Raw genomic sequence first — 16,879 nt, 5'->3', positions numbered from 1 at the left:
ATAGAAAACCTCACCATACGTGGCCCTCCAGAGATCCCAGTATAGCAGCAAACTGCTTTATGACCGGGGCGGTTTATCTTGTTTGTAAAAGTATAAAGTACGGAATTAATTACTGAGAGTGTATCCATGACAGCCGGTCTCTTATTACACCACGACAATCTAGTAACAGCAAGCCACGTATTCAGTATCTGTGCCATTTCCACTGAAACTTTTAATTTCACTGGCTTCCAATTAAAATTTCTGTGACAGGCTTGTACGATTTTAATGCTAGTAAATTCTTACCAAATATTTTTGACCTGCCTCGTTGGGTAAAACCCTATCTCTCTCTTTCTCTTTCTGCAAATATAAAAAAAAACATAATTCTTTTTTATTTCTCTCTCTCTAAAAAACCCCCCCTCTCTCTAGGCATCTCCGATCTGTTTCTCTAGTAACCGTTAGAAAGAGAGCCTCTTCAGGTACATCTCTTTCTATAAAATTTACATACCAGTGCGGTTAAATTTAGGGTTACAATTTTGATTCTTGTTTGGTTGCTGAGAAAATTTGAGGAATAGAAAGAAATATATTTTTTTAATGGAGAAAATGGAATTGGAGTCATAAGTCTTGTGATTTACGTCGTTATTTTTTTTCTTGTTTCTCGTGAAAATCAAGCATAACTGTTGAACCGGGATCAGTATAGCATTGTCGATAAATATCTGTAAATTTCTCAGTAACTGAAATAGGGTGTAATTATTGATCCCTATTTATTAGAGAGAAATTAGGTCTTCTGTTGCTTTTTATGTAAATTTTATCAGCCTGTTAATGATTTGTTTTCTGATATTATTTTCTTGACTCGAATTGCAGGTTTTTTTTATGGTAAAGAGGCAATAGGTTTTTTTCAATTGATCGCTGAAGTGTAGTAATTAGCTTAATAATCTGTCTCCAATTAGAATACGAACATGAAGAATTGCGAAAGAATTGCCAATTTTGCTTTAGCAGGTATTATATATATTTATTTATTTATTTATTTATTTATTTTTATTTTCTTTACTTTGACGCGCTTGACTTTGTTCCTGTACTGTGCTGCTCCTTGTAGATTCCGTTTTTTAGTTAACCCCCCTCTTTCATATGCCTGTGTGCTTATCTTATGTCCTGGGTATTTTTCATAACTTTTTAAGCTTGGATGCCGGAAAACACCTGTAGTATGGGAGATGTAGGGTTGAATCTCATGTGCAGCGAGGGGTTTAAAGGAGAGGAGGGCTACTTTCTCTAGAGTAGCCCAGCCATTGGAGTAAGAAAAAGAGAAGGGGATTTTGAACATGATAGCTCTTTGTTTCTTGAAACTGATGTGTGGGAGCACCATTTGTTTGTTCCATGGCTTGGGAACTTGATGCGATTTTGATACCATATGTGTGATTTTCAATGCAGGTTTAACATTGGCACCACTTTTTGTGAAGGTAGATCCAAACTTAAATGTGATCTTGACTGCATGCCTGGCAGTTTATGTCGGTTGCTATCGATCTGTCAAGCCTACCCCACCTTCAGTTAGTATAAAAAGCATTACCATTTATTCTTACCCCCTTTATTTTTCCTGTTCCGGTGATCTAGATTGTGCTTGACTGAAATTTGCTGTGTTTAATCTTGCAGGAGACCATGTCTAATGAACATGCAATGCGCTTTCCCTTTGTCGGAAGTGCTATGCTGTTATCATTATTCTTACTCTTCAAGTTTCTTTCAAAAGATTTGGTTAATGCTGTTCTGACCTGTTACTTTTTTGTGCTTGGAATCGTCGCGCTTTCGTATGTTCTTTCCACTTGAACTTCAATGATTATATGCATAAAATAATTAAAAGTGTTATTTTCTTTTTAATGTTTTTATTATTCTCATTTTTTCCTGTTTGCATTTTTTCAGGGCAACACTATTACCAGCTATAAAACGTTATTTGCCTAAGCATTGGAATGATGATGTCATTTCTTGGAATTTCCCATATTTCCGTTGTACGTGTTCTTATGAATCCTCTAGACATGTTTCAACTCCCCTTAAATAATTCTGAAAATTCAGCTGGTTTCCATCCTTAGTTTATAATCATGGTTATTGAATGCTATACTGCTAGGTTGCTTATTTGTGGATGCTTCGAATTTCAACGGAAAATAAATGCTTCCTGATTCGTTACTTAATTCGAGCTATTTGTTGTTGCGTGTTGTTTTTATTTTTTATTTTTTTGAACATGCTGCTCTATTTTATATTTATTTACTGATTTTTGGTTCAAAGGGAAGGAAATGTTCTTGTATCTTTATGGATAAGTAAAAACACACAAATTAAATGGTAATCATTCTGTTTCTGTATCTTTTCTGCTCATAATGGGTGACATAGTTTTGAATCCCTGTTCCCATTTCTTAAAAACTGGATTTTGACTAGTTAGATGCTTGTACATGCATGTTTATCTGGCCGCGAATATAACACTCTTGGTGTCCTGGAGCTGTACTTCCTATTCATACTTTAGATATAATAACGACAAGTTCCTTTGGATATTCTTGACTGGTTTTTACAGTGGTGCTTTGGACATTGTAAATGCTTGGTTGTCTGCATGTTAAAGCATTAATGACCTTATGTTTCTTGGACTTTTCTTTGATTCAGTGGATGTCTTGATTGTATCATGCAGAATGATGTTTTTCCTTGTACCTTTCTTGCACAGCTTTGGATATTGAGTTCACAAGATCTCAAATTGTTGCGGCTATTCCTGGAACATTCTTTTGTGCTTGGTATGCTTCCCAAAAGCATTGGCTGGCTAACAATATTTTGGGCTTGGCTTTCTGTATCCAGGTCTGGCGTCACTCAGTCAACAGATTACAAGCTAACTGCTTTAACTTATTTATCTTCTGTAGAATACCCTCTTGGAAAAATCATGCTTTTGCATTATATCAACTCTCGCTTTTTTCACATTAACCAAGCTGTACACTGAAAAATATTATTAATTACAAGCTAGCATGCCTTATTTACTTTTCAATTATATATATATATATATATATATATATTCTAGTCGCCTTCTTGTAGTTGCTTACATCTTTGGGTATGCCTGTTTGTTCAACGTTTTCCCCTGGATACTCTATATAATCTGAGGCATTTCATCAAATGTCAGAATGCAAGCTGAGTTATCTAAATAATGGGTGGATCTTTTAATAGCTTCCATAACTATACTTTTTTACATGTTCAGTACTTGCCAAGGACTTGTGTATGCACTGCAAAGTTCCAATGTTCAATAGAAACAGGATTTTCTTGAGATAAATATTTTTTCCCCTTATAAGTTGCGAGATATTTTTCACTAAAAGTACCCGTGATTGATGTAGTTACTAAATTTGGATGGTTTTTAAATGATTTGATTTTGTGTTGCTTTTTCTCAGGGGATTGAAATGCTTTCCCTTGGTTCTTTTAAGACTGGTGCCATCCTCTTGGTAAGTAGTCTAATTGTGGAGTTCTTGTGTCTTTTCTGGATAACTATTGATTATACAATTGCAGATGTGGTTAGTTTGTTACATTAGTTAAGTTATGTCTATATGCAGATTAAGTTACGGAATGCTGATATTCATGTTTCTTGAAAATCATGTCCTTGAGAATTTGTTTCCTCAGAATAAAGTTGCTAGTGTTTTTTTCATATGTGCTTAGCATATGTTGTGTTTGATGGCAACCAGATTATTTGGAAAGTACATTTGTGGATAATATTATTCTTTTGTGCTGAATTTACATGACTGGGGCTGACCTTAACGGGAAACTTCATGTAATCTTAAGGAAAAGGGCAGCCCCACTCTCAATATTGATCAGTGTTTCTCTAGTCCATTAAGAGAGCATACCGTGGACTCTTTATCTCATGAACCTTCTTTGGTACAAAAGGATAAGTTAGTGTACTATTGGATTAAGCAGTAGAGGGTAAAAAACTTAGCTTCTCTCACTTGTTATGGAATTTAACATATGATTTAAGGTAAGAACAACATTACTAAGCTTGAAGATCTATCCATGTCTTTAGGATTTGAAAACTTGTGCTTGATTTTTCAGTTATTCTGCAAAGGATAAGTTGGTGTAATATTTGATTAAGCAGTAGAGGGTAAAAAACTTAGCTTCTTTCACTTGTTATGGAATTTGACATATGATTTAAGGTAAGAGAACAACATTTTTAAGTTTGAAGATCTATCCATGGCATGCTTGATTTTTCTGTTATTCTGCAAAGGGACATTGAAGAGAGATAAGGAAAGTTTTCTATCCTTTTTTTGGTTATCCTACAGCTTGGCCTTTTATACAGCATAAGGCTCTAATTAGTAGAATTGTGCCTCTTAATGGGTTAAAGAAACACTATGTGAGTTGAGGGAAGTGCCCTTTTCCTTTAGATTACTATTCACAATGCAGGACTCTTCCTGTTTAATGTTGCCAATAGTCATGTACCTTTCCTTTTCCTTTCTTTTCTCTTTTAAGAAGTCAAATATAGCAATGAACAAAATGTTCAGAACACTTAAATGCATAAAATCCCAAAAGGTGGAAATTTAACATTTCTTGGTCCTTGACTCCTAGTCACGAGTTTCAAAACAGCAGTTTATTTTATCATTTTCTTCCATAAATATGCTACTGTTCTTTATTTTGATGACACTAAGGGGGGTTTCTTGATATAGCCCCGGTCACTTTTTTCCTGGCAATTAGTAATTCTTCTGATATTTGATCTTTTTATCCTTAATTTATTGCAGGCTGGACTTTTTGTATATGACATTTTCTGGGTTTTCTTCACTCCTGTGATGGTTAGCGTGGCAAAATCTTTTGATGCACCTATTAAGGTTAGTTTTTGAGCTTATTCATCTTCAATGATATCATATTTGCATGTAAAAATGAATTTTGTTATTGAAGCTTTTGATATGATTTGTTGCAGCAGTCTAATTATTAGCATGCCTATTCTATTCTTCTGTAGCTTTTGTTCCCCACAGCTGATACTGTGAGACCATTTTCCATGCTCGGACTTGGTGACATTGTGATTCCTGGTAAAGTGTCTAGTTAGATCTGCACCTGCATGATATTTGCTATGATGATAGACAGCTGCATTTGGTTTCTATGAGTAGTTGTTACAACATTGAATGAAACTTTGTGACATTAGCATGGCTTAGTGTTTTCCATTCCATAGCTTATGTTCTATCTAGCTCAAAAATATTTTCATTGAATCTGCTTTTCAGTTAAATAATATAAAATTAGTGAAACATATGGTTGATCTTCTATTGGGTGGTTATTCCTTTGAAAGAAACCGAATAGTCTTTGAAAGAAACTGTGTATATGAAAAGATCCCCGCACATTAGCTGGAGGGAGAGCTTTACATAATCTTTCTATATCAGATGCATATATATAAAGGCAGCCAATATTTCTGATTTTAGCATCAGAAAGTTGAAGATGCGGGGTCAAATACGTTGATTTGGTTACAGTAATAGCTGTTGATAGTAAAGCACACTATAGAGTGATCATCTACTCCTAGGTTCTTACGTTGGTTGTTATATATATTTTTGCCCTTTCAGGTATTTTTGTAGCTCTGGCATTGCGATTTGACGTGTCCAGGGGAAAAGACAGCCAGTACTTTAAGAGTGCTTTTCTTGGATATGCAGCTGGCGTGGTCCTTACAATTATTATCATGAACTGGTTCCAAGCTGCTCAGGTGACTTGTCTCGATCATTTTGCTTGTTTTTCTTCTCTATTTTGTATGTCAGGATTATTATCCCCTGTATTGATCGCTGTGCTTTCTTGTTATTACTTTCAGCCTGCGCTTCTGTATATTGTACCAGCTGTTATAGGATTCTTAGCTGCTCACGTCTTCTGGAATGGTGAAGTCAAGCCAGTATGTCCTATTATGATCTTATTTCTGTTGCTTACAGTGACCACCTTTCTATTATAATTTCTTAGAAATTTCTTCTCCTGCGAAGTCATCGTAATCATGCTCGGTTGTCTGATATAGTATTATTTATTTCGGCATCATGTGCAGTTAATGGAGTTTGATGAGTCCAAGACTGCTGTGTCATCTCAAGAAGATAGTGGAACCAGCTCTAGCAAAAAGGTGGAATGATCGGAAAAAGAAAACCTCAGATACTGAAACTGTAGTGTCAGGGAAGAAATATGCTTATTTTCATTGAGGACACAGAATGCTACAACTCTCAATCTTTTTGCCAACTTATGCAACTTGCACACCAGTGTAACAGCTTTTGAAATTTTAGCCACAAAAAAAAAAATAAAAAAATTAGTCTCATAGCAGGACCATTTTAGACCGTCAGTTTTTTTGTATTCTTAAGCCTCCAAGATTTTTCTTGAGAAGTCTTCTTGCGAGGAAAGGCTTGTGTGGTGATCAGATAAAACCCTCTGGAAGGAGCCATTTGAGATCATCCTGGTAGTGGACCAAATGGTTTCACAGCTAGCTCATCAAGTGAATTGGGAATATGATTAATTTGTCTAGCCTCGTCTTGGTTCTTTTTTATTTAGAAATATATAAAAAAAATTATTTTTTATGTTTTAAATTTATTTCTTATTAATACATCACCAAAATTTAAAAATTTAAAAAATTATTTAAAAAAGAAGAAATTTTTTTATTATACATTACTTGGAACATGATTCAAAAGGGCAGTTTCAATCTGGGCCCAGCCCATGCACTCTTTCCGTGGTTTGCTGGTGAGATTGTAATCTGGCCCCCTCCCCTGTAAAGAGCTTTGGTTTGCTGGTGATATTGTAATCTGGCCCCCTCCCCTGTAAAGAAGGTGAGATGGAGTGGTGTATGGACTTTGGAGGGATGAAAGAGACGTTCGACTTGTGTGGTAGAGTGAATGGACTAACCTCTTCCCTATTGGGTTCGCATTTTTAAATACACAATTTCCTCCTCCTTATCGTACAACTCTTCATTTCTTTTTTGAGAATATCTCTCAACTGTTCTGTCAGAAGGAACCATTAATAAAATCCCATGCCAACAAGGAACCACTAATTATATCAAAAATAAAAATAAAAATGGGAGTTCCTGGATTACTCAAATACCATAGAGATTCCAGCTTGGTGTAACATCTACTTGAATTGAGATCCTCTACGAATATATTTTATTTTATTTTTTTACTCGTTATACTATAAATAGTATGTTTTGATTCTATTAAATAGTAAGTAGATTGGGTGACTTGGTTGAAAGATGTTTTTTTTTTTAAATTATTTTTTTATTTTTTATATTATTATAATATATTAATATCAAAAATATTTTTTTCAATATATTGTTTAGCGAAAGGCACCATCTAAAACCCATTTGTTTTTGTGCTTAGAAATTTTTATGAAAAAATATTTTTTTATATTTTAAAATTATTTAACATGTGATACCAAAAATAAAATTTTAATTTTTTTTTAAAATATGGTTATGCTACAATGACAAAAGAGACTTTAGTATTTTTTTTTTTTTTTTTTTTAAAACATGGTTATGGTACAATGACAAAAGAGACTTTAGTATTTTTTTCATATTAATGTGAATGTTCAGATTAATTTGTGAGTAGTTCATTCCTGTTTTCCTATCACAAGCATTTTTTTTAAATTTGAATTTCTCTGAACTGATGATTAATTGAAGACGTGGTGTTGAGAGGGATAGAGCCTGCAATTTTAGCCCTCCTATAACCGGCCCCTGGTTAAAAATCACCAGTTTTTGATTTTCTGGGAAATAAAATATTGAGATTTAATTATCACAGGAAAATACCCACGTATTAATGAATATATCTAGATCCATCAACCGTTTTTTTTTCTTTTAAATAGATGAAATTGAAGTAAGTTACAAAATGGAATTCGAATGAGTTGCTCAAGACTCCAATCTGAAATCAGTCGGATGAAATAGAAAATTATTTTTGAAAAAAGTATGAAGAAAACCCTCTCCAATTTGTGCTTACATGTATGTGTACATCAAATTCCCAGTGAACTTTCATGGAAGATAAATACTGCATCTTTACTCATATAATTTAAGAATATTTCATAATGTGATTTCTTTTGTTATTCCTGTTTAATTTGGGAATATTTTTTATTTATAATTGAACAGCTCATTAATATAAATGATATCCAAAGACCAAACTCAAGAATAAAATTAAGAACAATCCACTTTGCAAATTGAATTTCGTTGAATTGAAAAAACCCAACTGTAATTTTTTATTTTTTAAAAGAAGGAGAAGAAGTTAAATTGCTGGATTTGAACAGAGAATTGAAACAAACGCAAACCCAACTATACAATAAATTAGAGAAGAAAGAGAGAATTCAATTCCTTCTCTCTCTCTATCTTAACTCTGCCTTCCAGTCTCCTTCCAAAAAAACGCACCTCTCTTTCTCTCTCTCTCCTAACACATCAGAGAAGAAAGCTGAGCTCCACGCAATCAAACCTTAAGAAACGAAACCCATCTTGCATTTTCTATTTTAGTAGTTTTATTGGTCTAATGGGGTTCTATTTATGATCCAATCAAAACCATAGAAAAGAGAGAATCCCTTGAAATTCAACTACCATGGAAGGTAACCCATACCCCCCTCTCCCCCTCTTTCTGGTTTCAATCTTATGATCATTTATACACTCTTTTGAATTTTATTTTTCGTTTGGTGGGTTGCTAGAAATCTTTTGCATGGACAATAAGGGTTATTTTGGGATCAGCAAGATAAGTAACTGTTAGAATTTCCTTTAGGGATTTTTTTGTTTTTTGAGGAAACTGGAATTGTGTGTGAAATGGGGTTTTGATTTTGGCCCAAATGATGGAAATCCTGGCTATATGTTGCTGAACCTTTCGTTTCGTTTATGTTGTCATTTTGTCTTGCAAACAAAACATGTCGGCAATCTTTTCAGGTGAAGCAAGATCATTTTCATTGTTAATCATCACACATCTGAATTTTATCATTCTAGCAGTTTTTATTTTTTTTGAATCTCAAGGTTGTATGCCTGTAATAATGTTTGTTTTGTGTTCCAACAGCTCTTGAGGTTTAAGATGGAATGTATATTTACATGAAAGATATTGTGAAGTATTTAACCTTAACGCTTAAAACTTCGAGTGAACATTGGTTGCTGATTGAGAATTCCTTGAATAATGTTTTTGGAATTGGAATACTTCATATATGAGCCAATGGGTTACACTGAGCATGAATTACGAGTGGTCTGAGTGTAATGCGAGAAAGTTATTTTGAATCACAGTTGTTCTGAAAGTAAACATGGTTTTGGCTATCTAGTTATGGCTTACATCCATGAAATAAGGTGCATGCTTTCCCCTACGAACTTTTCTAGGGCTTGGCTTCAAAACAATCAAAGTCATTATAAACATCTTTCAAAGCACTCTGGATGTTCGTGTGAAAACAGTGGCATTTTACCTGTTATGCTTGCTTTGTCCACCAATTCTTTGAAAGCTACATGCCGCCCACTCCCTTTGCTTGGCCAAATTTACTCTAGTCAAACTGGGATTCATTATTGACCACGATCAATCTCATTTACATGCTCTTCTTCGAAACACGGTGCATTTAATATCCTTTGTGATAAATTATTGTGAACGTGGATTTCTACACCTCGCCTGATTAACTAATTTGGTTTTCTTTAGTTAAATTGGTGCTGTCACTTCCTCACTTTATACACAATAGCACAATTCTACAGTTTTTTATTCTGCTTTTGTACCCGATATGCTTCTGTGCTTAGATCACTGTTTTCAACTCAGTGCTTGATTTTCTTGTACAAGGTAGCAGAATAGGGAAACTTATAAGTTCTGTTTGGTGTCTTTGCTCTTCTCTCTCGCATGTTCTTTTTCACTCTGTCTTATAAAAAAATCAATGTTCAGAATCAAGTGAAGTGCATTCTGAAGAGAATAGAGCTTCTCCAGAGAAGAATTTAAAGAGGACAGTCAAGACGCCAGCCCAGGTTATTGCTTTGGAGAGCTTTTATAATGGTACTCTTTCATCTCTCACATATTTTATTCAACGCACACACGGCTGTTAGTCTCTATGTTCTTGAGGTGATGTCTTTACTTCTTCACAGAGCACAAATATCCTACGGAGGAAATGAAATCAGAACTTGCAGACCGAATTGGGTTGACAGAAAAGCAAATATCTAGCTGGTTTTGCCACAGAAGGTTAAAAGACAAAAGATTGAAGGATGAAGGATACACTAACGGACGACAAGATCGGTCTAGCAGTATTCTTCATGATCGTGGTAGTGGATTGAGGCAAGATTCATGTGGCAGTACTAAACAAGGTGATTATAGGAATATCGATCCAAGGGAAGTTGAAAGCCGGAGACTTTATGGTCAAGATTTTCATACTGCTGATCTAACCTATGACCGTACAAGTCGCTATACGGGGAATGTTAGCAGCATTGATGATATATCTTCAGGAAGTAGCTCATCGTTACAAGATAAGTTTGTTTCTCAAAGAGAGGATCCTTATGATACAGAAACCTCAAAGTACCTAGCACAGAATGGAGCTTCCATGCCATTAATTCCCAAGGGTGCTGAGAGTTTTGGGTATAAACCATCAGGATTTTTGAAAGTGAAGGGTGAAATTGAGAATGCTGCTATTACTGCTGTCAAGATGCAATTGGGCAGGCATTATAAGGAGGATGGTCCACCTCTTGGTGTTGACTTCCAGTCACTCCCTCCTAGTGCATTTGCATCCCCAAGTAGAGATCCAGTCAATGGTAAGTTCTCATGACCTCCTAAGGAATTCCAGGCAAATTTTGCTGGCTGGGGTTTCCCAATAAATTTTGCTTTTCTAGTTTTATTTTCTTTTTAAGTTTTCTCTGATTCCTACTTGGAGGAAGAGCATTAGGATGAGAATGCAGGGATGCATGTATTTCCATTTGTATGATTTGATGGCTTCAGTTGCATTCCAAATAAGTTATGTCTTGCTTTGTTGAATGCAGCAATACTTACTTCAGTAGCATCTGCATTCAACTTAAATGTTTGATGCATGCTTGGCAATAAATAGCCCATTTGTTTCTCTACCTACTTAGACTTGCAATTTACCTTACAAATTCTTCAATGGTACCATGACGTTTGCATTTGATGCTGGGAGCCAGAATTTATTTTTTTTGGTTTCCTCTTGATGCCATTTTTCTGCAACAGCTGGCAGAAGCATTGAGTCCTCACTCCACTCATTGTTGACATATATTTCACTATAATTTGATAACCATACTCCTTTTTCTTATTTACAACTATGTACACTCCACTTTTCTTTACTTTGATATGCTGTTTATGGCGAATCATCTTTGCAGGACCAATCTATGTAGGCGATCTTGTTCGGATGCGTTCTCCTGATGTTTCTGGAGTTCGAAAGCAACCCAGTCTCGGTGGTGTGAGTAGATCTTATGATACATTTTCTTGGCTTTATAGTCAGTGACATCTTGATATCATGTTATACATGCTCATTCATCACATTAATCAATATAGAAACAAGGGTTAAATTTTGTGCCTGCTGTGTTGTCCAAATGTAATGGGATTGAGAATATTGATACTTAGGTGAGTTGAGTTTGTCCAAATGTAATGGGATTGAGAATATTGATACTTAGGTGAGTTGAGTTTGTCCAAATGTAATGGGATTGAGAATATTGATACTTAGTTGAGTTGAGTTTATATTGTGCAAACAAAATGGCTGTCATTCACTTTGGACAGATAATTTAATGGTGTCAGAACTATGACCATTATTATATAATGGTAAACAAATTAGTTTGAGGCTCAAGTTCTGCAGGTCCATGCTGGAAACCTCTATGTCCTCCACCTCTCCATCATTCCCAAAGAGGTTGCCATCCCATGTTCAACACCATTGTGGCCTTCACTTTACTTTTGCTGCCATTTTGCCACCAACCATGCACCACCAGCAATTACGCTTGCAACATATTTCCTTCCTCATTTTGGTATGTTCCATGGAAAAGGTTCAGTTAGGCATTGAAATGTCAGGGGACTAGTTTGTTTTTTATTTTTATTTTTTATGGCCAAATGACTTCTTGGACTCCATTTTGCCATCGCCCAGATCTTGCTTGGTGCCAGCAGTTGAAGTGATAATAGTTGTTTTTTGAAGTTCTGATGAGAGCTTATAGTCACACCTTCATGGAAACTCATACAAATTGGAATGCCATTTTAAGTATAATTATTATATGTGTTTTATACCCTTGCAGGGATATGAAGTATATAGCACCAAGATGAGTTCTCATGATTCATATACAGAGGGAGCAAATTGTAATCCCGAGCATGGATCTGATTCTCATGAGAGAAAATCCCGTCACCATCTAGAACAGAAGTCTACCTATAATGGTTCCAATTCTAATGCAGGCGGGAACTCTACCATGGATATGCCTGATGATCTTGCTGGTGAAACGTCAGTCTATAGAAGCAAAAGAAATTATAGGACAAGCTCTAAGCATGATTTTGAAGGGAGAAGATCAAATTCTTTTGCAACCCATCATGGTCCTCGTGGCAGGAGAGAAAAGACACAAGGTTGGTTGCATGATTGTGATAATGACACTCCTAAGATAGCTCGGAGGAATGACTACATGTCTAAGCGTTCACACTCGATTCTTGGACCTGGAAAATCTCTTGTTACAGAGGAGAGAGCACCATTTACAAAGACGGGAAAGGTTCTCTTATTTGTTTAAATCCTTCTGCTTGTATTCTTGAACTGGTCCACTCTAACATATTTAGTATAATATCAAGTTATACATTGGGTATGTGTAGGAGGAAAAGCTTTATGGAGAAATGAAGAGAATGAAAGGCTCGCATGATTCAGTTAGAGTAAAGAGGCATCCGAGAGATGAAACAGCTGTGAGTTTATAATGTGGTCAGCTTATGGGAATATTTTGAGTATATACGACGTGTTGCATGTACTTTCATCCTCAATAGACTTGTAATGCACACATATACTTTTTATAAATGTACATTGATTCTGACCCTTTCACCTTTTGGGTTAATATTTGAAGGTTGCAAAAAGATTCAGGGCTGAATTTCCACAGCAAGAACATGTGACAAAAGCATCAGTTTCTGGTGTGCGCCAGAGAACAAATCTGACTGAAGGGTAGGTAAAAATTTCTATATGTAATGATAATTTTCTTTTCTTCTTTATTTTATCAATATAGTGTGTATATGTTGTGCATGTTTTGTCAATTTTGATGGACTTAAAATGGTTGTTAGTCTTTAATGAATCCAAAAATTCCCATGAAGAGAATTACAGTACAGTATCCATGTCTCATGATGCATTTAGCTGTACAAATTTTAGTTTCCAAAGTAAGTTGCTTTATTTAGATGGAAATAAATGGTTGTGTAGATGGTTACTGTTGTGTGGTTTACACCGCCACTTGTACTCTGATGCAGTTGTGGTAGTTTGCATTGTTAAGCATGGTTACCCTGTTTGTTGTGTTATCGAATTTTTTTGTTTCACCTTTCAGGTGAACTGACATTAGTACCTCCCTCTGTCATGATGGCTAATACGAATAGGAAACTTGCTACTGCTATCTAGAACTATTTCAGGATCCATAACCCCATAAAGCCTTCCTTTTGAAGAGCTGGGTGAAAAGAGAGGAGGGATAATTGTCAAGCAGATTTCTCTTTAATCATACATCATTGAGGTACCAATTATCTATGGAACACGTAGAAGTGCATTAGAATCTAGAGAGCATGACCTTGGGCTTTGCTTTCACTGAAGCTGTAGGCATTGTGTGACATGGGATGTGCCAGCTGGCATTGGGAGGTTATATGTGTCTGAAACAGACCGATTCTCAGAGACTTGTTGTGAATACTCATTTGAATCATCTATAGTGATTAACACTGGTAAAGCTTGTTTTCATGTATAAATTGGCTGATTGTGAAATAAGTCATATTAATTCCTCTTGTAAGGTGCAGAGTAGTAACTCTTTGATCACCAGACTTCACATTGTTCACCTGTCATGTCAAGACTGATTGGGTTCATATGTTTGAAGTGAGGTTCAAAGCTCAAGAAATGATAGGTGTCTGTGGTGTTTGTATAAGAGGATGCCGGATGCCTGATTTGGTCGAGATGCTGACTTGTTAGTTAATCACTATTTTCAGTTTTGACAGATATTTGTTTTCTGAACATGTAACTCTGTCTCACTTAGATGATTATTTTCATACTGCCAGCAATGCAAACCTGATCATTTCTTTCCCCTTTTCTGAATAGGCTACAGAGCTTATAGCATTCTTCATGCTTTGTGTATTCTGCAGGTCTGTCATAGAGAGGCCATCTAGTTTCAGCGAGGATGAAACTGCAGAAACCAGTTCTTCAGCAGAATGAGGATCTGACAATTGATGCATTTGGATGGCATATGGGTTTGTGAGATCACCTGTCAGAAAGATAGCGATACCCATTTACCTGATGAAGATGGTACGAAGTTGTACAGTTGAGATAATGTATTTCATCTGTTGGTGATGTTCCCATTCCATGAGGAATGAAATTTTAGTTCGTTATGGCAACCGATTGGTTTAGCCAGTGATGTCATCAAGCATATACTTCGTAGTGTGTACAAATTTTGTCCTGAATATTAAAATTCTTTCCGGAGATATTCTGATTTCTGATTGTAAATCTGATTAGGCAAGACCCCTTCGATGTTGATGACCGCGTGCCCCTGCACCGCGTGCCCGTAGTGCTTTTTCGTGAAGGCAAATGATAGCAAGACTACTCTATAAAGCTGTTTTCAGGGGATGATTTAAGTATTTTCTAGTTTCTATAACTAATGCATGACATGACCCTTTCTTTTTCTCCCTTGTGAAATATGAAAGCTCAGATTAATATTTTATTTTCTCCTTGGTTTGCAAGGTGATTGTTTGTTTATTGGAAATTCTATGATGATTAACTTTTGGGGTCTCTTTGATGGTTAAGTAGATATATTCTCTTATAATGAAACTGGAAATAAAATAACAAAATTCTCATGATTTTCTAGTTTTGACATGGATAATCAGAAAAAACACTAAATATGGATCCATGACAAAATCTTAATTTATACGAGAATCCATCAATCCAGATAACCCAAGGAGATTAAATATCATGGAACACAAATTTATTAAGCTTTTCAAGGAATTTAATTATGATTAGTAACCTCAGCAAAAAAACTAGACATTTACTTGTGTGTGTGTATATATATATATATATCGCAAATTTATTAAGCTTTTCAAAGAATTTAATTATGATTAGTAACGTCAGCACAAAAACTAGACATTTACTTTTGTGTGTGTGTGTGTGTGTGTGTGTGTGTAGATATTAATTACCTGGTACAATATTAATGTATCATAATTTATAGATTAATTACCTGATACAATATTAATGTATCATAATTTATAGAAAATTGAATTTGGAAATGAAGCATGATTCCATTAAGTCATTGCTATGATATCACATGGCATGAAAAAGGGACATGCCGTTTCAGCATGGTTCAAATGATGTACAGATTTTTTTTTGGTGCACCATTGAATCAGTCATGGTTTATCTCTTCAAGGTTCTTCTGCTGCAAGGGTCTCTTCTGTCAGGAGGAGTGGTCTTGTTGGAGGAATAAATATCATTATTTGGATATAGCAATATCAGTGTGCTTGTTGTGGATATATATATTTATGGTGGAACTTGGTTGGATCGAGGGCCTTGTCGGCGCAAATGCTGCTCCATTGCCAATGATTCCAGGTATAGTTTTCATGGAAGTGTACATTCTAAGAGGTATGATGACTGCAGGAAGCCTCCTATAGCTTGTGGGATATGCTGGAGTGGTGCGTGTACTCGAAGTAAATTGTGAGGGGAGGGTGACTGTTATTCCATTGCATGTGGCAAGTTACGCGATCTCAAGCCACATATCAGTGTCAGCAAATCTCTTACAGAGGGTGACAAAGGAAAAAAAAACATAACTATTTTACGTTGCGTTGAAAACTACAAGCAAAGTTAGGAAATCTCGCCTTGTTGTAGCCCTTCTGGTTTAGCAATGGAAGGCATGCTGCTGCTGCTGCTGTAATTAGGGTTTTTAGATACGAGGATCTCGTTTGCCGGTGGGAGTGTGAGAGGTCGTGCGTTGGGGTTAGTTTTCATTGCCTTGCTTCTTGTTTGACTGGCAAATTAAATTCTTTAATATTTAATTAACGAATGTTTCGTTATACGAGGCATTCTTGTACGCGCAAGGCATCTGTTATGTTGAAACGCGTATCGCTTTTAACGCATGACTTTGAAAAATTCACCACTGTAAAAAAATTTCACGTGAAAGATTGGTTACTAATGACATGGTTATGTGACTCTTCGTTTTGTTATCTGATAGGTAAATTTTATTTTCAACATGAAAATATAAATATGTATGCTTTTTTTAATATTTTTTTTTTACATAAAAAATCTTAATTGTAAATTAAAATTTTTATATATTTATTTAATTAAATAACTTGATAATTATTTGTACAAATAAATGAAAAAAATTATTTACTACAAATAGAGATTAAACTGGAAAATCAAAAAATAAATGTAAATTAAAAAATTGATCTTGTAACATACTCAATATTGTTTAATAACTTCATTTTTTAAAACAAATATTTTATTTAATAAAATAATAATAAAAAAGAAACACTTAGAAAATCACTAAAAGCCCATCAACCACACGAGAAAATCCTTCTTGAAATACTTTATAAAATTAAAAAAAAAAAATTAAGTTGGGCTACACAGAAAAGAATAGCTTTTAACATCATCAAAACACATTAAAATCTTATATGTAAACTAAGTAAAAATTCAATTATATTAAATTAAAAAAAAACATTATAAAAAATAAAAAAAGTCAATAAAAATAAAATATTACTAATAAAATTAATTAAAAAAATAAAAAAACAATAAAAAAATCCATACAAGCTGGCCTTCTAGCTCAGAGTACTTGAGCTATTTTATTTTTGTAAAAGTTTTTAAG

General features: G+C 34.9%; 2 protein-coding genes across 6 annotated transcripts; both read left to right on the top strand.

Annotated features, from left to right (window-relative positions):
* Nucleotides 1-341: 341 nt before the first annotated feature.
* Nucleotides 342-6,398, top strand: LOC105125968 (signal peptide peptidase-like). The gene is made up of 12 exons (XM_011026657.1): nt 342-455; nt 841-975; nt 1,405-1,520; nt 1,624-1,775; nt 1,888-1,973; nt 2,672-2,799; nt 3,378-3,428; nt 4,707-4,793; nt 4,925-4,994; nt 5,517-5,653; nt 5,756-5,833; nt 5,978-6,398. The coding sequence occupies exons 2-12, from the start codon at nt 936-938 to the stop codon at nt 6,056-6,058; spliced, it is 1,026 nt and encodes a 341-aa protein (XP_011024959.1). The 5' UTR covers nt 342-455; nt 841-935; the 3' UTR covers nt 6,059-6,398.
* Nucleotides 6,399-8,132: 1,734 nt separating this feature from the next.
* Nucleotides 8,133-14,790, top strand: LOC105125967 (Homeodomain-like superfamily protein). 5 transcript variants are annotated; one of them, XR_842333.1, is made up of 9 exons: nt 8,133-8,499; nt 9,798-9,905; nt 9,995-10,651; nt 11,228-11,307; nt 12,128-12,586; nt 12,684-12,770; nt 12,926-13,020; nt 13,391-13,570; nt 14,184-14,774. XR_842333.1 is itself a non-coding variant. In XM_011026655.1 (8 exons), the coding sequence occupies exons 1-7, from the start codon at nt 8,493-8,495 to the stop codon at nt 13,022-13,024; spliced, it is 1,497 nt and encodes a 498-aa protein (XP_011024957.1). In that variant the 5' UTR covers nt 8,134-8,492; the 3' UTR covers nt 14,184-14,774. The 5 variants fall into 5 exon arrangements, 3 of the variants coding, with proteins under 3 accessions (XP_011024958.1, XP_011024957.1, XP_011024955.1); XR_842332.1 differs by lacking the exon at nt 13,391-13,570 and having other exon boundaries at nt 8,135-8,499; nt 14,184-14,343; nt 14,551-14,790; XM_011026655.1 differs by lacking the exon at nt 13,391-13,570 and having other exon boundaries at nt 8,134-8,499; nt 12,926-13,024.
* The last annotated feature ends 2,089 nt before the right edge of the window (nt 14,791-16,879 follow it).

Source organism: Populus euphratica, unplaced genomic scaffold, assembly GCF_000495115.2.
Source record: "Populus euphratica unplaced genomic scaffold, PopEup_1.0 scaffold44.1, whole genome shotgun sequence".
In the NCBI taxonomy this organism is placed as follows: domain Eukaryota; kingdom Viridiplantae; phylum Streptophyta; class Magnoliopsida; order Malpighiales; family Salicaceae; genus Populus; species Populus euphratica.
This window is presented reverse-complemented; position numbering and strand designations above follow the sequence as displayed.